Source organism: Syngnathus acus, chromosome 9, assembly GCF_901709675.1.
Source record: "Syngnathus acus chromosome 9, fSynAcu1.2, whole genome shotgun sequence".
Classification (NCBI taxonomy): Eukaryota; Metazoa; Chordata; class Actinopteri; order Syngnathiformes; family Syngnathidae; genus Syngnathus; species Syngnathus acus.
In genome coordinates this window covers 4340224-4362649 of record NC_051094.1, presented here as the reverse complement: position 1 = coordinate 4362649, position 22426 = coordinate 4340224, and the positions used below count along the sequence as shown (strand labels likewise).

General features: G+C 43.5%; 1 protein-coding gene across 27 annotated transcripts; it reads left to right on the top strand.

The window, feature by feature from the left end:
- The first annotated feature begins 249 nt into the window (after positions 1-249).
- On the top strand, positions 250-22390 carry camk2b1 (calcium/calmodulin-dependent protein kinase (CaM kinase) II beta 1). Of its 27 annotated transcripts, none has more exons than XM_037259020.1 (22): positions 250-575; positions 1362-1456; positions 2919-2978; positions 3069-3123; positions 3553-3618; positions 6974-7046; positions 7933-8035; positions 8178-8261; positions 8344-8438; positions 9112-9234; positions 9324-9407; positions 9515-9557; positions 11388-11483; positions 14497-14531; positions 15740-15772; positions 17084-17149; positions 17991-18035; positions 18288-18336; positions 21252-21327; positions 21402-21496; positions 21676-21912; positions 22212-22390. In XM_037259020.1, the coding sequence occupies exons 1-21, from the start codon at positions 514-516 to the stop codon at positions 21906-21908; spliced, it is 1671 nt and encodes a 556-aa protein (XP_037114915.1). In that variant the 5' UTR covers positions 250-513; the 3' UTR covers positions 21909-21912; positions 22212-22390. The 27 variants fall into 27 exon arrangements, with proteins under 27 accessions (XP_037114915.1, XP_037114914.1, XP_037114917.1 ...); XM_037259019.1 differs by having other exon boundaries at positions 14494-14531; XM_037259022.1 differs by lacking the exon at positions 15740-15772.
- The last annotated feature ends 36 nt before the right edge of the window (positions 22391-22426 follow it).

Genomic DNA, 22426 nt, shown 5'->3' with positions numbered 1-22426 from the left:
ACCAACTTTTGGATCATCCTGGATAAAATGAGAAATGATCTATCCAGAAATGAAACATTATTATTATTATTACGATAACAAGACTTTTTTTTTTGAAGATTAGGATTAGAAAAAAAGTTTAAAGAGAAAATAAAAAGGACACCTGAAAACATGGAATATACTCTTATTTCGACATCTTTGTAAGCCAGAACCGGAAGTACGCGTTGCTTAACTATCACCTTGACTAAAGGGGGTTGGTCGAGCAAGCTGTCAGACCGAAAGAGAGAGAGAGAAAGTGAGAGATAGGAAGAGCCCTTCCGTGCTCCGCTCGGTGTTTCCCGATTAAACCTCGCCCTCACTCGGCCTCGCCTCTTCCTCCAGTGCCGGACGACTTTTTTTAGTATCTACTGGGCGGACCTGGTGTGTGTGTCTCTGTGTGTGGTTTTTTTTTTTACCCTCACCGGCCGACAGAAACATTTTACCGGGGGCGGGGAGGCAAACAAGAAGACAGAAGAAGAAGGAGAAGCGGGAAATATGGCTACGACAACCTGTACAAGATTCACGGACGAGTATCAACTCTATGAGGAGCTTGGCAAGTGAGTGACAAGCGCACACAGCATTCGGAGCGCTGCGACTGTCGTCCCTTCAGCCCACGCCGCCGCTGGGACGTGTGGACTGCGGGGGACGTCGGTCGCTGAGCTCCAGGGCCATGCTGCCAGTTTATGCGTGGGCGTGCGTGTGGCGACGTGCGCGCGGCTGTTTTTGTGTGTGCGCGCGCGCGGATGCGTTTAGTGAATGACATGTTGTGAAAATGTGAACGATATTAGACGAATGCATGAAATAATACGAATAATTTGTAAGTCGTAATTTATTTGGCAAACAAGCAACTTTTTTGAAAATATTTTTGACTCAAGACAATTTTTCCTCATCGTCTATGTACTGCTACTGCTAGTAACGTTGTATTGAAAATAGTTTGTTGGAAATATACAACCTATTTTTGTATACGAAGAAATACTCCTTGAAACTACACCCACCTTTTGGTTGAAAATATTTGACCCCTCAATACTATTTTTATTTAAAAAGAAAAAAGACATTCTATTTTTCACCAAAAATATTTGCCATTTCTCAAAAGTTTTATAGAAAAAATATATATTCTAATTTTTTTGTTGAAAATATACCACCTTTTCCAAGACAATATGGGACTTTTCTGGACAGTATAAAACTTTATCTTCTCCAAATATGTGACTTACATTTCTTGTGAAAACTATGATCCCATTTATAGAAAGAGCACACTTGTTTTTCCCTCATAGGAATTGCTGAAAATAGAAATGAGTTGTTTTTAGATATGCAGCGTAATGTGTTTATTTAATTTTTTATTCCAGGGGCGCCTTTTCAGTGGTGCGTCGATGCGTGAAGCTATGCACGGGACAGGAGCATGCGGCCAAAATCATCAACACCAAAAAGTTATCGGCCAGAGGTAATAACATCCTGTCGAGTGTTGTAAGCTTTATCGTGTTGTACATGACATTTTTTAGTTGTTTTGACCCATGATGTTGATGGACATAAGTCAATTCTATCAATGTGTAACGAAAGATTCTAATCAACATTCGCTTCTACTCATGTGCAGCACCAAAGAAACAAACTGGAATGAGATCAAAAGTTCAGTAATAGTGGTCAAAAGTTCAGTAATAGTGGTCAAGGTGAAAGTAAAGAGAACGGGCAAAAGCACTGCTCACTTTCTAAGTTTTTACTGTGTCATTTGTTTTTTTGCAAGAGGGAAGGACTAGTTTGACGGGTGTCGCCATCTTGGAAATAAATGGCCCAGTGTTGCACTGTTGCTCCCTAGATGTCAAAATTGGAATTATTAATCTAAAAATTTGGAAAGATTCTTGACTCATTTGCGCTTGATTTAAAATGACCAAATTATGTATTTTGTTTCTTTTATAGCTTCCATACATTTATTTTCTAATCAAATTAGTATTTTCATTATTTTGATTTTTAATTGTTATTAGGTATATTAAATTGTTTTAGTATTTTAAATTATGTGCACATTTTTGTACTGTCTAGATATTTTTGACTCTTGGTTGGTTTATCAAAACAAAGTATCAATCATTTTTATTCTGTGGCTACGACGGTGTTGTGTTGTGATGCCCCATGCGAGTTATCCCGTCTGATGAGTCAATACGGGTTTTAATCAAGTGCCTTTTTCCAGCTGCCAATACAGAGCCTTTGCTAGCGTTGGCGACTAATGTTATCCAATACCAGTAACCCGGTAACCGGCGAATGGCGTCAACGAAACCAGCTCCTCTGAATCTGCGTTCACACCAATTTAGGAATATTAACTAAAAGGATTTTGTTCGCTTCCGAGTCAAATGGTCCTGACCTGGCGTCCCCGTTACTTAGCAAGGACGGGTGATTGGTTGAAAGCGTACAATCAGGACTGTGATATCATTAGCTCTATCGCTCCCTCCCACCCCGTGTCAGTGCAGTGAGCGTCTTTTAATGCGATTAAATCCTTCCCAGATTATCCAGCCGCTATTAGCAGAAGGCTAACGGCTAATCCCCCACGATTGGCTTCTTGAGGCCCCATGTGATTTCCATTATTTACGATTGCCAATATTTTGTTTGTTTATTCATTTGAAAATTTGTTATTTTATGAATTAATATTTATTTATATATATTCTATATTTTCTTTAATTTTTTAAAAAAAATTAAATTTTAGTTATTAGATTTCATGTTCAGTTTTAAATATACATTTTCAAATACACAAATTAAAAATCAAGGTGTGAGAGGGAGCGGGACTTGTACTTGATTGACAGTCATGGTGGCAAGTGGTAATCGTGAAGTTTAAAACATGTCATGACTTCTGCTCGCCTTCATTTCCAAGGTGTCATATTTTTCTTTTTTCTGGTTAATTGTGACTTTTGTTCATCCATCAGATCACCAGAAGTTGGAACGAGAGGCTCGCATCTGTCGCCTGCTCAAACATCCCAACATCGGTGAGGACACGCACGCTCGTCGTGCACACACACATTTTGAGATGATTATCGTTGCCGGTGCTAAACAAATTGTGTATTTGTGCGTTGCAGTTCGTCTTCATGACAGCATATCAGAGGAGGGCTTCCACTATCTGCTCTTTGACTTGTGAGTTGCGTCTTTCCTTTCATGGGTGTGAAGGTTAAAGGTCAAGGTTACGGTTTCTTCATGTTTACTTTCCTGCTTGTTTCTTCTTCTCATTTCATCTCTACTTGTTTCTTCTCATTTTTTCCTTAGCCTCCTCTGCTTTTTGTGTCATCTCCACTCTTTTTCCTCTCCTCCTTCCTCACCCCCTCTCCTTTTCCTTCCTAAACAATTACATAACTCTTTCCCGTGCACCCCCCCCCACCTCCCAATGCTTGTACCCACTCCCACGCCGTCCGCATCCGTCTCTGTGTGATGTGATCCCCGTCTAGTTTCCATGGTAACCGTGTGGGCCGGGGAAGGGGATGAAGCAAGAAATCAGACACACTGTTCATGTGTCTCTCAATATGCAATTGTGTGTATTAAAACGCGTGTGTGTGTGTCGCCCTGCAGGGTGACCGGAGGTGAATTGTTTGAAGACATCGTCGCCCGAGAATACTACAGTGAGGCCGACGCCAGGTAGGAACGACACTCAATACAAGCCCCCTCCCCAACACACACACACACACACACACACACACTTTAGACAGCAAACTGGATTAAGTGCACCTGCGTGCGCTAATCCCATTTTGTCTCCGTTTCTTCAAGAGGCAAAGTGACGCCGCTTTTCCAAGTGATCCTTTCACTGGCTTGAACAGCTGACTTACTGTACCTATTGCAGTGTCCTCGCATGTGGCAAAGAAGAGCCACGGATATCCGTCAAAAATCTCCAGTTGGTTAGTTTGAGAATCGCAAATAGGTGGCCGTTCCCTATATTTGTACCCGAGCTTTTAGGAAGTCAGGTTTACGTCACATTTTGCCTTTTATTGTCCGTATTGCCAAAGCACATTTTCATTGGTGGGAAAAAACATGATCACATTACTGTAAGTTGAGGTTTGTCTCCTCTTCTACGCTGCTTTATATATCTCCCTCCCACCATTAGGCGCTGACTCACTGGCAGACTCGACCCACTTGACAGACAGTCGGCGGAGGTACGAGCGCGGGAATGTGACACTTTGCCACTCAAAGCCAATGAAAGCGAAGGGGGCAAAAAAAAAGTCGGAACAGATCATTGCCGTTTAATGAATGGCTTGCTCGGAGTTATGACAGCAAATATTGAAATCTGCATAGTCCGTTCTGATAGGTTTGATCATGGCAGCGAGTAAGCGAGAGCAAGAGTGAACGCGCGCAGTTGATTGGTGCCCAGTGGACTTATTAAAGCTCACTTAGTGTCATTAATCTGCTCCATTAGCTTTAATGAAGACAGACCACTCTTTCCATTAAACGTCTTTGTTTTATGGAGGGTTGACCCGCATGGAAGGGAGACGAGCAGCTTGGCATCGCCGTGACTAGATATGCATTGCTCTTCTTGGAGCACGAGCTTCAACTTTGCGTCTTCAACAGTTTGAAAACTCAAACATTTCAAAAAGCGCTGCACATGAAAACAAAAACATTTGAGAAACCCCAACAATCGCAAACATACAAAATGCTGGAAAGTGAAAAGACAATCAGATGGAGATTTGCACTAACATTCAGAATTTCAAACATCCAAAAATGCACGTACGCTCAAATGCCATCGATTCAAAACACATTGACAACGCAAACATTCCGATACATGAACGTTTGGAAATGCAAGATCCAAACATTTTGCAAACAGCTTGCTATTGATAAAGTACATTTGTGCTTTTTTTAAGCTTTTCATTCAAATGTCATCATTTAGTGTAGCAGCTGAGGTTCTAACCCCCACCACCACCACCTCCCATCTTCTTAATGTCAGTCATCAAGGCCAGTTCCCTTCCCGCCGCCCACCTTCTCCCTTGGAGACCAGCGGGAAGTGGGACTTTAATTAGCGCTGGTAATTAGTCTGTATCACACACTGCGCGTGCGCACACACAGTCAGATCAGGAACTGTTCTGCAACACACCTTGTCAAAATCACAATGTTTGACACACTTAAGTCTGCGCTAGGAGTCTTTTTTTTTTTTTTTTTTTTTTTTTTTTAAACCCCACTAGGGGGCAAATGGTTGATTATATTTGGTTTGACTATTTTCATGTCATTTTGGCTGTAATATAAGAATGTAGGTCAGCTCTGCCCAACAGATGGCGCTATTTCCCCCCATTCAAAGCATGCAGTAACATTTTACCTCTTTCTCTCTGTTTGAAATATTGACATGCTAGACATGCACACCAAATTTCATGTTGCTACGTTAAACTAATTTGACTGCTTCCAATCAATATGTCAAACTTCCCATGTCTTTCCTAGCGTGGGTTCTTGAGACTATTTTTGTGGCGACCCATGAGAGCCCTGCCAATCTAATTTGTCAATTGCCAATCTAAGTGAAGCTGCCACCAATTTAAAAAAAAAAAAAATCCTCTCGAATGAATTTGCCTGAATGTTCATTTTCATCTGTATAATCACACAAGTTGGTACATTTTAAGTGATGGCAAAGTGCTCCAAATGACTGTTTTGGCAAAGAATACTACAAATCGTGTATATTGTTTATGATATGTCTTGGGAATAACAGAACGATTGAGATAGGACAATTTCTAGGCTGGTCTTCATTAAGAAATGGATTTTGGTGCATTTTGACACAAACACACACACACACGCGTACACACAGCTCTCTCTCAGTACTCCCACTCACTAGACACACTGTGGGTGTGAATCCTGCAGGCTGCGTGTCTCTGAGCGCCTGCTATTAGTCACATATTCTGCACATTACACTCGCTCATTGCACCTTGTCCACACACACACACACACACACACACACACACACACACACACACACACACACACACACACACACACACGTGCATGCGCGTCTCTTTCCGTGTCGGAAAAATAGCCTGGCACCAGTTCTCCGCATCCTCTGTGAATCACTTTCATTCGATACATAAGCGTTCCATTTAGCTAGCGCCCTTAAATAGCTTCCTCCGCTTTAATCGAGTGGATGCCTCTGTGAATTGCAGTGTGTTGCCCACTTGAGCAGCGAAACACCCCACCAGGAAAAGAAAGACTATTTTTTTTTTTTCTACTTTGCTAAGTGAGACTAACTTTGCAATCTAATGATATAAATTGTTTTAAATAGAATTGTGATAGACGCACTCATTTTTAAATAGAATTCTAGAGGCTGTTGCTGGGCAAAAATAAGTGTCTCAAAAAACAAAAGTGTCATATTTCTTATGTCTACTCAGGCACGGCCTTTTGAGGTTTTTAAATACATATTTGTCCAGAGAATGCAGCTGATAAAAAAAAAAAAATACCCATTTCATACCAAAATGGCACTTTCCAGTCTTTTTAGAAATGGCTTTTTGAGAATTTTTTTTGTAGGTTTGCTTATGATATGTTTGCCTTTTAAATCTCATCTTGCTAAGTAAAACTGGTTTTGTGGGTTGTATTTTTAAATTCTATTAGGATGCTCCTGTTTCAAACAAAAATTGCGGTCTTTTCTGTCATTGTTTTTGCGACATTTTTTGGGGGGTCTAATACCGTACAGGAGACACACCTCCCAAATTTCCTGGTGCTAGCTGATACTGGCTTCGGGGGCTAAATTTTCTTGTTGATATTTTTGCGATCGGTGCCTTCAATTTGTCGGTAGACCTTTAGAAAGGACACAAGAAATTGGAATTTATGGCCCTCACCTTTTACAATATCAGTTAGTCGCAACATTATCTGAGATCGATAGACAGACAAATATAGATGAAATGTACAGACCGAGCTATACATTCAGTGGAGACAACATGATGTAACGTAATCAATGTTTTTGCTGAAGTCAGTTTACACAATATTAATAACAAAGCTCACACCCACATTTTTGCTGTTTTTTTGCATCCAGCCACTGCATCCAGCAGATCCTGGAGGCCGTGCTTCACTGCCATCAAATGGGGGTTGTTCACCGAGACCTGAAGGTGAGCAATGGCGAGGCAGGGTTTTTGTAATTAATTCATCAATTATTTGAAAAAAGAAATCTTGTAATTTGGATGTGGAGTAGTTAACTATATTAATATAACATTATACCATGCAAATGTATTCATTTCAATCGATGTCATTATAATTTAATTTAATGTTTCATAAAAGCAATCATTGACTCCATTTGTAATTTAAATTAATAACATGCCAGTTTTACTTACCCAAATATTTAATGGGAAAAAGGAATAATGACTTCAAATGTAATATATATTCATAATAAATAAAATATCTCACACTTTTTTTATTTTGATTGGCTAATTTTACTTTAATTTTATTTTAATGAATTACCAAATATTACATTCTAGCATTAAAATATGAAAGTTGACTGCCACCCAAAATTGCAGCACATACAGAGGGAGGTAAACAGTTTTTTTTTTTTTGTATTCCTAGACTACCACCCAGTTATTTCCCCGTCCGCTTTTGTAGTAAATAAACAAGACCCCAGTGACGATTTGTGGTAAATTAGTCAAACAGAACAAAAAGTGACTTTTGAGAGTCCCTCATTTGAGACGGTCCTATTCTTGTTGAGGAAAAAAAAAAAAAAAAAAAGGCAGCGATGTCAGGAGAGAGACACTGGAGAGGCCAAGTGGGGATAGAAGCCCATTATTAGAGTCTCTTCTGACAGAGAATAATGAGACGTGCTATCTGGGCCAGCGAGATTGAGCCTATACAGCAACAGCACACTGCGTTGGACTGAAGGCGTAGGGACGGGCTGGGTAGGTGGTGGTGATGGTGATGGAGGATGGGGGAACGAAGTGAAATGTGTCATGTCTTTAAATAGCATCCATCTTTGTGTTTGGTGTCTGCTGTGTGCAAACCCTCCAGCCAGAGAACCTGCTCCTGGCCAGCAAATGCAAGAACGCGGCGGTGAAGCTGGCTGACTTTGGCCTGGCCATCGAGGTGCAGGGGGAGCAGCAGGCCTGGTTTGGTAGGTAGACAAAAGACAAGCAAGATGTTACACAACAAAATATTGCTGCGTGCTTTGAATGGAGAAACCATCTGATGGACAAATATCAACATTACATTTTTGTTGCAATGCACCCTTGTGGGACATCATTTCCTGTCTGTAGGTTTTGCTGGTACACCAGGGTACCTGTCCCCTGAGGTCTTGAGGAAGGAGGCATATGGTAAACCTGTGGACATTTGGGCCTGTGGTGAGCTCCACTTAACCTGAACACACTTTGCACAACATACAATATCGTTTCACTAACAATAAAGTGTGTGCGTGTTTTTCAGGGGTGATCCTGTACATCCTGCTGGTGGGTTACCCTCCTTTCTGGGACGAGGACCAGCACAAGCTGTACCAGCAGATTAAGGCCGGAGCCTACGATGTGAGATCTCACCCGCGTCCCCTCTTTACTCATCAAACGCTTCCTCTTCTTTTTGCGTCCTTCACCATTCATTTTCTCATTTCCTCTCATTTCCAGAGGTAGGAAAGTTAGTACTAGGTAGAAAGGAAATGGGTAGGTAGGTTATAGAAAGTAGGTGGTTAAGTATGCCCCCCCCTCCCAAAATATTCTTGAACCCCCTAGGTGCTAGCGGATGGATGAGTAGGTAGGTCATTTAAAAGATGTCTTGCTCAATGAAATTTCATTCTTCACTCTAGCTTTCTTTTTTCTTGTCCCAAGTTCCTCTTTGATTTCCTTTCCTGCGTTTGGTGTTCTCATATTTCCACTCACTTCCTCCGCTCCGGCTTCCTTTCCTTTCTCACTTCCCAGCTGTGCCGCTGTTTCTTTTTTTGGCTGCCGTTACGTAACTCAGCGCTCTCTCATTCATATTTTAGGGGGTGGAAGCCTCCCCTCGGGACTTTTTTAAACTGCGTGCCGACTACTTGAGCAGCATTACATAGCCTTCTAACCTGAGCCCAGACGCATCACATAACATGAGCTCACTTCCTCTGTTGCTAAATAAAAAACAAACCACCAAGTTGATGTAAATGATTCAGATTGTTTATTATTATCATCATCATCATCATCACATTCTATATTCTCTGTGGCCTTTTAGTTCCCTTCTCCAGAATGGGACACGGTAACCCCGGAGGCCAAAAACCTGATCAACCAGATGCTGACCATCAACCCGGCCAGGAGGATCACCGCCCAGGAAGCCCTCAAGCACCCGTGGGTCTGCGTAAGTGTCGTACATGGCCCCGTCGCCATCTCCATCCCTGCTGCAGTGTAGATCCACGCTCGGTGCTAATTGTCCTCTGGTTGTCATAGCAACGCTCCACGGTGGCTTCCATGATGCACAGACAAGAGACAGTGGAGTGCCTGAAGAAGTTCAATGCCAGGAGGAAACTCAAGGTTTTACTTTTGATGTATTTTATTGCACTATGTGTATGTCAGCTTTTAATCCTCAAGTAGAAACGTGACTCTCCTTGAGCCTTGTTTTGTTTTTCTTTGCCACCCAGGGAGCCATCCTCACCACCATGCTGGTCTCTCGGAATTTCTCCGGTAAGTCTCCTCCTCACACGAGCCAGTCGCTCCCTTCAGCACTTTAGGAGCCGTGCATGAGCGCTACTTAATACCATTAGAGCAGATTACACTTTGGCTTTGAGAGGATCATGTCACCGTTTTGGAGGACAATCCCGCCGTTTGCCTCAATCTTGTCCATCGGGACGCGACAGTGGCAAAATGTCGGCATGCTCCTCGGCAAGCATCCATCGACGCACGTGTGCTATGTGTTTTTTTCATGTGAGCTGATATGCTTTTGCCAAACCGTTTCCGGTGACTCTTTCCCACACAGGTGGGGGAGGTGTGTCTATTTAAACGTTTTATTGGTGTTAAATTGTGAATGAATATCACGTTGACTGGGAATTTTGCCTCCTTTTTTTGCAGCTTGCTTGAATGGCTATGACTTCTGTCTCATATTTGTGTGGATATACAGTATCTCACAATATGTTTATGCAATGTAAATTAAATGGCACAACACTGAAGAAATGCCACTTTGCTACAGTTTAAAGTACAGTGGAATTTTGGTTTTTGTGACCAAACCGTAAATTAAGACCACAGCAAGATTCCCCATAGGGAATAATGTAAAACCGCTCAATCTGTTCCAGACACCCCAAAATATGAACAAAACAGACATTTTATAGAGAACTGCAATTTTACAAAATAAAACAGTTTTAAGTACATATAAATGACTAACGAAGTGGATCAAAACTCGGGGCCCATTTAGCCATTTTTTGTTGTTGCAGGGTCTTGGGTAGACATTTTTGCATTATTGCTGTCACATAATTTCATACCGCTCAATGGAAGTTCAATTTGGCAGCTTGTGGCAAATACAACAAAAATTGTGAGATACCGTATCGTCTATGATAAAAGACAACATGGAGTTTTGCTTTTTTTTTTCTTTCTCTCCGAGTGGGTATTAGGGTCAACTGTCTTGCTTTATAACGGCCAAAAAAAAAAAGACCCAGTGGTTGTCCGGGTTGTTTGTGTGCTCTTTCTAACTCTCTACCTGTCTCCTTCTTCGCTCTTGACCACATTTCTCTTTGCCTTCCTCAGGAAGTGTCTTGACGTCATAATAATCAGGTGACTCAAACTCAGAAAGCGAGAGACAATGGAAAAATGCATTTACAATTGACGTCTTTTTTTTGCGATGCGATTTTCAGTTGCAACGTGTCTTGATATTGTCGGACAGTTCACCCCAATGGCGAATATGGCTCTGTTACCATGACGACAGGCGGAAGGGTGGCACAGCTAGGGCGTTGCGATGGTGCGTGTGGGGGTTAAAAAAAAAAAGTCAACCCCTGGAGTTTTGTTGTCGAACGTGTCCAAATTTTTTTATATTGCCATTGCACCGTTTACAACTTAGATAAATCGATTTTTTTTTTTCTAAGAATAAAAGGCATGTTTTTTTTCCACACGAATGCCACTGCTATTTTCAAAAGAAGTTGCTTTTTTTTTTTTTGTTCGTTTTTTACTTCATTTGAAAATACTTTTTAGGTTTATTTTCTTTCATGCTGTTTGTATTTTTCCCCATTTTAGTTTTTCAGGGTTCAACATTAATGATGGAGTTAACCCATTCCAGTTCTCAGTGGCTCAACTCAGACCTTTTTTTTTTTCCCTGTTAAGTTGAGCAGCCACTGGGAAGAAAGCCATCAGTTCTGTCTCGCTCTTTCTGACAGTTTGGACCTGACTACTGTTATTGTCTTGTGTGCCACTCAAACATTGCCGCCCGCTTTACGACTGGACGTTTAAGTCTCCTTTGCGTTCCGCGGCGCTCATTTCCGCCCTTGCTCTCTTTCCCACCTGTGTGCGTGCGTGGTCGGGTGTGGACAGTGGGCAGCCGGCAGACCACCGCTCCGGCCTCTGCGCTTCCGGTCTCTGTCAGCGCCGGTACCACAGCGGGTACCGCCGCGGGGTTGGTGGAACAAGGTAGCGCACGGCGGCACGACCCATGGGCATGCCGCCTCCTTGACCCCGCCCTCTCCCTCCCCTCCCTCTCTTTCTCAGCATGGGAGCTCAGAGCATGATGGCTGACCATGTCGACCTCCACGTTTGCATCTTGAGCAGGCCTTCCATCTCGCGGCCAATTTTTATAACCCCAAAGCAAATAATGTCAAACACTTATCAAACGAATTATTATTTAGTTATTTTTCCCCCCTGTTCAATTAAAACGGAAATGACATCACGGTTGCTCAGAGATCAGGTAAAAGACCAATCACGGCTCACCTGTTTTCTGGATTTGGTCATGTGACATTTGGGAAACAAGCCTTGATATGGCACCAAAGTGCGAATCGTGGAATTCGTCCAAACCCAAATGGCCAACTTCCTTTTCCATTTCTGCGGTCTTGAGACTTTTTCACACGTCATCTTATAATGATCGTATTTCCCGATTTTGCTTTTATTGCTTAAACTGGTGTTTGGGGCATTTTAAAGAACTCACTCATCAAAATACACGTGTTAAAAGCAGTTTTCATGACAATAAATAATTCATGTAAATTTCATGTTAATCCGATTTGATCGACTTAATTTTGACTAAAACAAACAAAAAAATCAGCCACTCTGGTCTGAAAGTTTCAGATGACAGAAATGCGACATTTCAAATGTGAACTGCTTTGGATGGAAGGCCGGGTTAGCGTCATCACTTGATTTCATGTGTGCTCAAACTCTTCATCACCTTCATCATCATCACTTGCCTCACAGCATGGCTTGCACCCATGCAGAGTGCCCCCTCCTCCTGTCCTCTATTTTCTTTTACCTCCACCCTTTTATATTCTATCGCCAGCATCGTTTCCTCCTCTTCCTCTCTCCTCTCCCTCCATCATTATTCTTCCTTCTCTCTTTCTTGCTTTCCTCCGACTCACAAAAAGGACGCTGGGTTTTAAGGATGGAACTTCCCGAGAGCTGTGGGGTGAATGCTGCATGGTGGGGGCACGACGAGGATGATGATGAGGGTTAGGGTTGGTGCATGTTGAAGATGCGAGGCTGGGCTGGTTCTTATTTAGATGACAAATAAATAATGCCCCAAGGACACGCAGCATACGGTTGGCCCAATGAGTACAGCTTTCATTACCGTGACGGCTTTCGGACATTTTGACTATGCCGGTGGATTTGTAGTGGAAGCGGAGGCCAGAGGGTGCGGGAAAAACCAGCGCCTCCAAAGACGATCGAAGCATTTTTAACCCGAGCACTTTGAACTTCATATGGACTCCACATTCTACAATTGTTTTTTAAATCAAAGTGCGACTTTGTTTATTTTCATTTCTTTGTTATTTCACTAAACAGCAGTTCACTTTTTTGTTTGGCGCTTGGCGTCATGATGTCGAAACGGCGACGTACTCGAGCTGGCCCGCCCGCCCCTTTTTTGGAGTCAAAAAGAGACCTCCAATGTAAGCAGATGCAGCCTATGATAGTCCAGCAGTGACTCTGTCCTTGATTCCGTTGAAAGCCCCCCCCCCCCCCCCCCCCCCCACCTCGCTTCTTTGAGCTCCAATCAAAGATTTATAGCGGGCTGCCTCCCCCTATCAGGCTCACCAGGAGCCGCCGTCTTGCATATTCACACTCACAAATAGAATCAGCATCTACCCAGATGTGTGGCCTAGAAAAAGTTCCCCTGTGTTTTTTATACACATGTGGACAGCAATTCCATGCCCATCCTCGCCTCTAATGGTGCCTATGCTGAACTGATCATTTTTTTGGTTTTAATCTCCTCTCCTCCTGTCTTTCTTCTTGCTTCATGTGTATTTTGTGCAAAGGTAAGGAGAAAAGCCTGGCCTGCCCCAAGCCCCCATCCATGCTGCCTTTTTTTTTTTTTCTTTCCAGCTTGTGTCTTGGAGCATCTTTCGAATCCGAGACGTAACTCTGACTATTCTTTTTTTCCTCTCAGGTTAAGGCAGTTTTTTCCCCCCCAACTGTGCCACGGGATTCAATTTTGCATGAATTAGTCCAAAAATTCCGTTTTATTGATTACAAATGATGTCTCTTTGTTCATCGATCGGTGCCCTGCCACTAGAAAGTCGAATTAACTATTCGTACAAAAGAATATCAATAAACACGGCCACAAATCAAATCGGGTCAAACTTCTCACTAAGAAATCGCATTTGTGTCCAAAAATTTAAAAAAAGGGAAGCGCTCCTAATACTTTTGTAGTTGGAAGCATACAATTCCACATTCCAGAATTAGATTGGCTGATCTCTGATTTTGTAATAATTCAAGAATACATTTTTGTCTGAGAGCCTGATTGGTGTATTTGTTAATTATAATCAATTTACTTCAAATATAACATTTGTTTGTTTTCTTAATTATATCTGAATGGGATGGTTAAATCTGTCCGAGTATTCTCGACTCCTGTTTGCCCCCTTTCTACTTTTCGAAAGGAACTCCATGCAGAATTAAAGCCTTCTCTTTTTTTTAATGAAACATTTGAATAGCTTCTTGCTTGTAAATTATTATATGGAAGAGGCAGAGAGAGGAAGAAAAAAAAAAAATCGGGCTTTTATGCAACCCGACCGGCTGCCGCTGACATGATTGCGCGTGATTGGACTTGAAAATTCACTCAGACCTGTGAAAAATTGAAAAGAAAAAACTGAAGTAAAATGGTCACAGGAAATGAGCTTCACAGCAAATGAGCTCACAGAAAAGTGACGATCAGCGAGACACTTGAAGAGACAGATTCCGTATGAAATCTGGTTAGGCTTTGTCCGTCACCTGACCGAGCCATGCCTGGAAACGTGTTTTGGTCAAAAGCAGCCATTTTATGCTTTCCCGCCGGCTGGCAAAAAACAAAGTTGTCCGACCACACGGTTATCTTAAAAAAAAAAAAAAAAAAACAGCCCTGCCAAGCAAATTTCACAAGATGATATTTGGAAATGTATCTATGATGACTAGGCCCGAAAAAAAAATACTCTCACTCACCGTCTCTGCCTTGCGTTTGTCCTTGCAGCAGCCAAGACTTTGCTGAACAAGAAGGCCGACGTGAAGGTACGAGCTCTCCGCCTGCTTCTTCTTTCTCTCCTTTTGCTGCTTCCTATTCCTTCCCCCCTGTGTCGTTTTGTCCTTTAATCGTCATCCGATGCTACTATTTAATTAATACAACCCTAAGCCAAACATGCAAGTTGTTGACACGACTGTTGTACTACTTTCCTAATTAGGGTGTTGAACAGAATGTACCAAAAAAGTTGGTGAGGGTTTTTTTTTATCCCTCCAAAAATATGAATCAGTGAATTTGTAAGTAGTGAATGTGTGGGGCTTTATCGAAACAAAAAAATCAAGAGTTTCCTTAAAATGTCACTTTTTAAGGGCTTGCTGTCCAATTTATAAAAAATAAAAAAAATAAAAGTCGTGAGCTTTTCTGTTGTTTTGATATCCAGTCAACATAGCTTGATTAGACAGATAAAAAAAAAAACTAACAATTAATTTATTAGTCGTGTAATTCATGAATTTGAATTTAAACTATTCAAAATAGTTGCACCTCTGACAAAAAATGGATTCATGTAGGAATGTAAAATGTGTTTTCCAGCAAAACACCAGGGAAGGGTTCTACCTAAAATAAAAGAAAAAGTGATTTTATATATTGCGAATTTCTGGGATGACATCACATGCATTCATGGGATTGTGTGTGCGCTGAAGTCAGCACCTCCATTATCTTGGATCTCCATCGCCATCTGTCAACGTGTCAGTCTTCATCTCACCCCATCTGCTCTTGAACCCCCAAATTCTACCACTAAGACCTCCACCCCCTCACTTGTGCGTGTGTGTGTGCTTGTGTGTCAAATGCGCCCGGGCTTCCAGGAATAGTTGCCGGTCTGGACCCTGGAAACTCAGACGCCAAAAATAGATGCAATGGTCGCCTGGCAACAGGCTCCTTTTCATGCTCCCATCTTTTTCTTTTCTTCCGTCATTCCCCCAAAGTTCCGCCGTGAATGTTTCCTTGAACTTCTCCAAATTGCTTTTCCCTTCATAACTTAACCACCCGGTTCCATTTTGTATGTTTTTGTTGTTGGAGGCGGGCGAAGCGTCATTCTGCCTCCTTCTTTTGAGTTAAGAAGTGCTCTTTTTGTTCTCGCTGCCATTTTATGGGTTACTTTCCTTCCCTCCCCTGCTTTTTTTTCTCTCTACCATCAATTCATCCATGCATCGGTCAATAAATCCATCATCATCCATCAATCCATCGTTTGGTCCGAGGGCAGAAACGCAAGTCCAGCTCGACTGTGCAGTATATGGTGAGCATGCTGTTTATGCTCAATTTTATTTCTTTATTTTTACATTTTTGGGGGGGGATGCTTTGCTTTTGCTGTGGAAATCGTCTCCTTCACAAGTCATAGAAAAAGATAAACGATGTATTCTGAAAAGCTGGAATATGTTACTCTGTCCTCCCTTGCAGCATAAGACAAAGGAAAACAAAACCACACTACACGTTATTTCAAAACACTGATTTGACAAAAACGGCCGCCTGAAACCCAAATGGCTAACTTCCTGTTTATTGGCGGCCATTTTTAAGGCGGCGTTACTCAGGGCTCATACTGCGGACCCCTAAAATTCATAAATTTAGGGACTTTTTCAGCATATATAAATACACAAACATTGTCACATGACTTGAGCGAAAGAGGAGGTGATTGAATGCCGCCTGGCAACACGCTGCTTTGATTCATCCCATTTCTTTTCCATTCATCTATCGGTGCTTCGCTTTCTGCTCCCACCTTGGAAATCAAAACGTCTAGGGTCATGACATTTTTCAAATGTGACACCTCCATAACTGTTATGTGAGTCTGTGTGAAGTTCATACGCGCATAAGGGACCATCATGACGTACGTAAATCGGGATGAACTCTCTCACACACTGCCGAAACGCTTTCAAATTTGCGGTAATGCTCTCATTGGTTACAACGGCTTCATTTAATAGACTGAAATGTGTGTTTTTGTATCACATGAGTGTATGTGTGAATTATGTCACCTCATAGACCTTCCACTCTTCCCTTGTTTCCTTTCCTTACACACACTTGCACACACATTTGCACGTGCACACTTTCTGTCATTTATTTGAACAAAGATGTCATCGTGTTTTTAAAGCGTTCATATGCAGATGTCATTGTGATCAAGTGACCGGGCCTCCGCTTTGACGGTTTCAAAGCAGTGCTTGACGGATGAATATTATTATTAGGATGCTTCATTGTGTGCGTGTAAAGTGGGCACAATTAAAAAAAAAAAAAAAACGGTGCAACGATGGCAACAGCACGCGGATGCTAACCTTAACAGCTCAAAAAATACTTTCCAACATACACTTTTACGCTATGTTACTTATTTTGTCAGGTGTTCTCCGCAGTTATATTTTATTTTTCGGGTTAGGCTTCTATTTTGAATTATGAGATGCAAAATTAGGGTTCTAGCGAGGTTAACAGTGCATGTGACAATCTCACACACGCACTTGCGCGTGGGCACGACACGCGCAAACACACACATACACACACACACACACACACACTTTCCTTGCTAACTCTTGGTGTTGTATCTCCTCCCTCTGCTCTCCCTGCACAGCCTCAGACAAACAGCAAAAACAGCATAGTCACCAGCCCCAAGGGAAACATCCCTTCACCTGCTCTGGTATTTAAGCAACATCCCCTGCCGCACCTCCTCTCGGACCCCCCCGACGCCGTTGTGTGTGTGTGTATACATGCGCGCCTCTCTCGCCCGCACACAGCGTGTAGTGTGTGTTGTGCTTTCGACCCTTTGTTTCGCCGTTTGTGTGTTATATTATTTGTTTGTGTGGCCCACACTCAGCAGGTGGAGTTGTTTACCACACACAGTCACAAATGCGCAAACACGCACGTGGGCAGGTGCGGACAAGCACGGCTTGTTCGGGATGTCGTCCCGTTGGTTGTTTTTTAGGGCTCCCCAACACGACAACTTAAATTGTCACACTTTCATCGTCTGAAACTTGAACTGCAAAAGCCGATTTTATTAAAATATGAAATAAAATGAATACAAAAATGACCACCAATAATTTTCAACACATTTATGGAACACACTTTTGATGATGCCGGCAGCCATCGCAGATTCCTGCAGACTAAACATGGCGATCGACTCAGATGATGTTTTTTTTCCCCGCCTCTTGTGGTACGAGCGTGTGCTTACCTGTACATGTATGTATCGTGTTGTGGCGGTGGTCCGGTATGACAAACTATCATTGCTGTGGGAGGCTAAAATCTGAAATTTCATATTTGTTGTATTCATTTAGCAGTTTTTCCTGATATTGCTTAATTCAAGAGTGTGTGTTGTGTGTGTGTTTGTGTGTGTACACAGATTTCCGCTAATCACTTTGACAGATTCTTCTTCTCCTCCCCTAACATTATTTTCTCTCTACTTCCTGGTTTCCTTTTTTTGATTCTACACTTTTCATTCTTCTCACATCTTTCATCTTCTTCTCCCCCGCCCACCTCCTCAGGAGCCCCAGACCACCGTCATCCATAACCCGGTGGACGGGACTAAGGTACACCCCACCCCGCATGAACACCCATCCCGAGCACACCTCGTCTTCCTGTTTGTTTTCTCTGTTCCTTTCTTTCCATCCTGTATTCATCTGTGAACGGGGCTTTGCTCATTTGTGTGTTTGATGAAGTTGGTTCGTTTGGGTGGCTGTGGCTTTTCCATTTGTCCAGCTGTGCTCGCTTGCCATGTGTCATGTGTGAATAGCTCCATCCTAATAATGGTGTGTCCTCCTATGTGGCCTGTCTGCATCCAGGAATCATCGGACAGCAGCAACACCACTGTGGAAGATGAAGATGTGAAAGGTAAGACCACACACAATCACACAGGAACACACACACACAAGCACAGAGCCCTCATGTGGTTCGTTGCCCCCCCCCCCCCCCCCTCCCAACGCTGTTCTCCAAACCGAGTGGCAATGCAAATAGACGACAACATGCATTTGAATTTGGGTGAACCCTGGCACAAGGTTGCCGTCTTGATTTACTGGCTTAAGCATGTCGGATGGACTGCTTGCTGAACAGGCTCGACAGGTGGATGCGCCACAAATGGAGTCCAACTGACCCCTTGTGGAGCTCGGAGGTACTGCACTACACAACGTGTGTGTGTGTGTTCCGAAGCTTGTTTTTGGAAACAATGACCACAACATTTGGTTATAAATGCAAGAAATCATTTGATGGCTTGATTTATATGTATTTCATGTATATCTGTTTATTGAGATAGAGAGAGAGAGAGAGAGAGAGAGGTCCATTTCAAGTACCAAGAAAACTGGTTTGGGCCGCACTTTTGGCACCCTTCGATTGAACTCGACAGAGTTTAGTGTGTTGATTGGGCGTCACGGATCGCTCATTTCCGGAGCCCTCCCCATCTGACCAATTAGCCCAAATTCCTCTTCCCAAGTGCACCACGCCGAATCGAAGCGCTTGGTGGAAACGAGCAGTTGCGGCGCACGCACGTGTCCTTGCGAGCCAACACACACCTCCGCCGCATTTGAGCTGACTCGAAACCAGGTCACCGATGTATCATTTGGGTGCCAAGTGAACAGAACAGAACGTACGCTTCCGCCTCTTCCTCCTCCTTTATCCTACTTCATTTGAAAGGCTTTGCCGCCCTGTCGCCGATTCCTTAGCAACCTTGGCCAAAGCCATCATGCAGTGTCGCGTCTCCTCATCAGCACCACGACGAGTCTTGAGAAATCTTAACTAAATTTTATTATATACAGTATAGACTACACAGCAAACTGATGAATAACTAGTTTTGAAATCAGAGACCAGTAAAAAACTGTTCCAATAAGATCAATGGTAATAAAAAAAAATGCTAGCAACATCTTTTTTTTTTAAAAGTGGAGACATTGTGTAATTTTAGTATTGATCCATGAAGTCAATTTGTCTTCACGGGCCGCATAAAATAATTAGGTGGGCTGTAGCTGGCCCCCGGGCCTTGGGTTTGACACCTATGTTCTACATGGACAAGCTAACAGTACTTATCTCACTCCCATAATTGATTATAATAACAAACAGCATTGCCTGTTTTCAAGACTTTCATACTAGACCCTTGGAAAATATTCTCCCCCTGTACCCAAAACGTTGAAGAACCCCCTACCCTCGCTACCGACTTGGTTTGCTCTGCAGAGCACCTTGGGGGTTGGGGGCCGGGGGTTAAGGCTCGGGTGGGTGTTCTTAATTTAGCCCGGGAGCAGGAAAACGGCGACGCAGTGGCATCAAAGGCATGCCGCACGGAGATTTTGCCGCCCGTCTGGGATAGACTTGCACAAATCGGACGACGGTGCGCCAGGTATCGGACCTCGCGCAAGTGGGCCCGAGGGGGCGGATAGCGGCAAGAGTAGTGGCGGAGGTCTTGGTTGGATCTGGTCAAGGCAGTCGGGGCTGGACAGCTGCTTTGTAACCCAACACGTACGCCGCTCTGGTTAGTCAGAGGCCAGAAAATACAAGTAAGTCTGTTTTAGTTTTGCCTCTTAACATCTCTCTTTCGGGCTCGAGGCTGGTCCTCGTCTCTTGGTAAACGTAGATCCATCATCGTGGTACTTCAAATGAAATCCAACTTATTCCTTTTCTAATTGCCCTCCTGACACCCACGCAGAGTTTGCTGGTAACGTAGCGGCTCCATCTGAAATTGGCCCGCCTTTGAGCACGTTTGCATTGATTTGCGTCCTTCCTCCAACTCAGCCGCCGCCAAGTTCGCCGAGCTGCTGGGCTCCGTGCGCAGGGGCTCGGACGGAGAAGGCCCACCCGCATCGCCGCCCCCCCGACCCCGGCCCTCTCCCACACAACCCCCCGTTGTTGCCCCCATGCAGAGTAAGTGGGCCAGCGCACGCCCCTGCTCAAATGTGGCCTCCAACTTTTCTCACTATTAATGTGACCTGTACAACTCAATCAAATGAGCACTGTTAAAAGGACACCTGAGTAAATCCAAATTGGGTTCAAATGGGTCCTCGTCAACTTTTCTTGACATTCTAACGAGAACTTCCGAGGCATGACTGTTTTTTTCGATTGACTTGTACAGGCTCTAGGTCACAAGAATATTTTTTTTTTTAATATCTTAACAACTTGCAATGGGAACAGGGGTGTTTAGACTTTTTCTCATCCAAATGTATACGTCCCTCCTCATGGCATTTTGCCCAGTGTCCCGGCTAACAGACCTGGTGAGCAGCGTTCGTAGGGCGCCCGCTCCCAAACCCGACGCCGCTCCGGTTCCAGTCACGGCTGCCAGGTCGGCGCAAGCCACCTCCCCGCCTCCCCCTCACCCCCCTTCCAGCCCCTCCCCTTCCTCCTCCACCTCCTCCTCTTCCTCCCAGTGTAAGTACGTACTGAAGTTCTGGCGTGCAGGCATGTCACCGGTTGCACTTGGCCTACAAGGCATTGTGGGATGAGCTGCCTTGAATTCTTCTGCTGTGGTTGACACATCGCTTCGTTCTATGCGACTGAGCGCTTTGAGATGTTGGCACGAGAAAATAACTGTGTGTGTTCTTGTCGTGGCGGTGAGCAAGTGGCCTGTTTTTGGGTTGACGACTCGGAAACGTTTGTTCACTGTGGGATGGAACTTGAAAACTAACAGCAATGCTAAAGTTAGTTGTTGAGTTTGCGAGACATCTCTACGACATTGTTGTAGACATTGCAATCATCTCGACTCTACAACAAGCAAGCATCAAAATCCCGGCACTTTGTTTTTTGTTGAAACGATTGTTCCCTTGACTTTGCAGCCCGCAAACAGGAAATCATCAAGATCACCGAGCAGCTCATCGAGGCCATCAACAATGGAGATTTCGACGCTTACGCGTGAGTCAGCATGCTCGTGACGTTTGACACTTGCAGGTTTTGGACTTTATGTGATTGTTGTTTTTTTTTACCAGTAAAATCTGCGACCCGGGCTTGACTTCCTTTGAACCGGAGGCACTGGGCAATCTGGTGGAAGGGATGGACTTCCACAGGTTCTACTTTGACAACCGTAAGACTCTTGTGTCAACATCATTTCTTTGACAGTCAATGCATTTGTTTCCTTTATTTAGACAATCAGCCCCTTTGTTAGAAAATGAGTCAACTTGTTGTCAACTGTCATTCTTGTCTATTTAGTTATGATAAGAAGTGATCGTAATAAATGTGCTGTTCATCCATCCATCCATCCAGTGCTGTCAAAAAACGACAAGCCGATCCATACCACCATCCTGAACCCTCACGTGCACCTGATCGGCGAAGATGCCGCCTGCATCGCGTACATTCGCCTCACGCAGTTTGTGGACGGGCAGGGCCGGCCGCAATCCAGTCAGTCTGAGGAGACCCGAGTGTGGCACCGCAGGGAGGCCAAGTGGCAGAACATACACTTCCACTGCTCCGGAGCACCAGCCGCGCCGCTGCAGTAGTCGGGTACTCGCCGCTTTTCCAGCGTAGCGCTAAAAGAACGGCGCACACCTCCGCCAAATTGCCTTAATCGTCTCTGACTGCTGGAGCCCAGAATCAAAATGGCGCTGTCATATTCTCTCAAGCGGCAAGTCACTTCCAAGGCAAAAATCAAACAAATTGTTAAACAAGCTGATGACATTTGGCCTTGGCGGAGGTAAAGTGCTTTAGCATGTTTAGCTTAACGATGCTGATGTTTTTCCAAGAATATGATTCTGATTGTTTGCCAGCTGTGTGGGTGAGAGAATCTTCATTTGTTTTGTCAGGAGTGAAGAGGAGGACGACGACGACGATAATCAAGACACACACACACACACAATTTGAGGCTTCACTTGTGTCACTGCACTGGAAACACTCTGTAAAGTTTGAAATCCTTATTGTAACAATGAATACTAATTATTATTATTACCCATTTGTATACAATGTGTTATTTGTACCATGAAAATGATTGACGCCAGTGGTTTGTAGTTTAATGACTTGT

Excerpts from the sequence above, each read along its gene's own strand:
- camk2b1 (XM_037259019.1), top strand. The coding sequence starts at position 514 with ATGGCTACGACAACCTGTACAAGATTCACGGACGAGTATCAACTCTAT. Across the intron at positions 2,979-3,068 it reads GCTCAAACATCCCAACATCG|TTCGTCTTCATGACAGCATA; the intron begins GTGAGGACACGC and ends TGTGCGTTGCAG. Across the intron at positions 14,532-15,739 it reads ACAAGAAGGCCGACGTGAAG|AAACGCAAGTCCAGCTCGAC; the intron begins GTACGAGCTCTC and ends GTCCGAGGGCAG.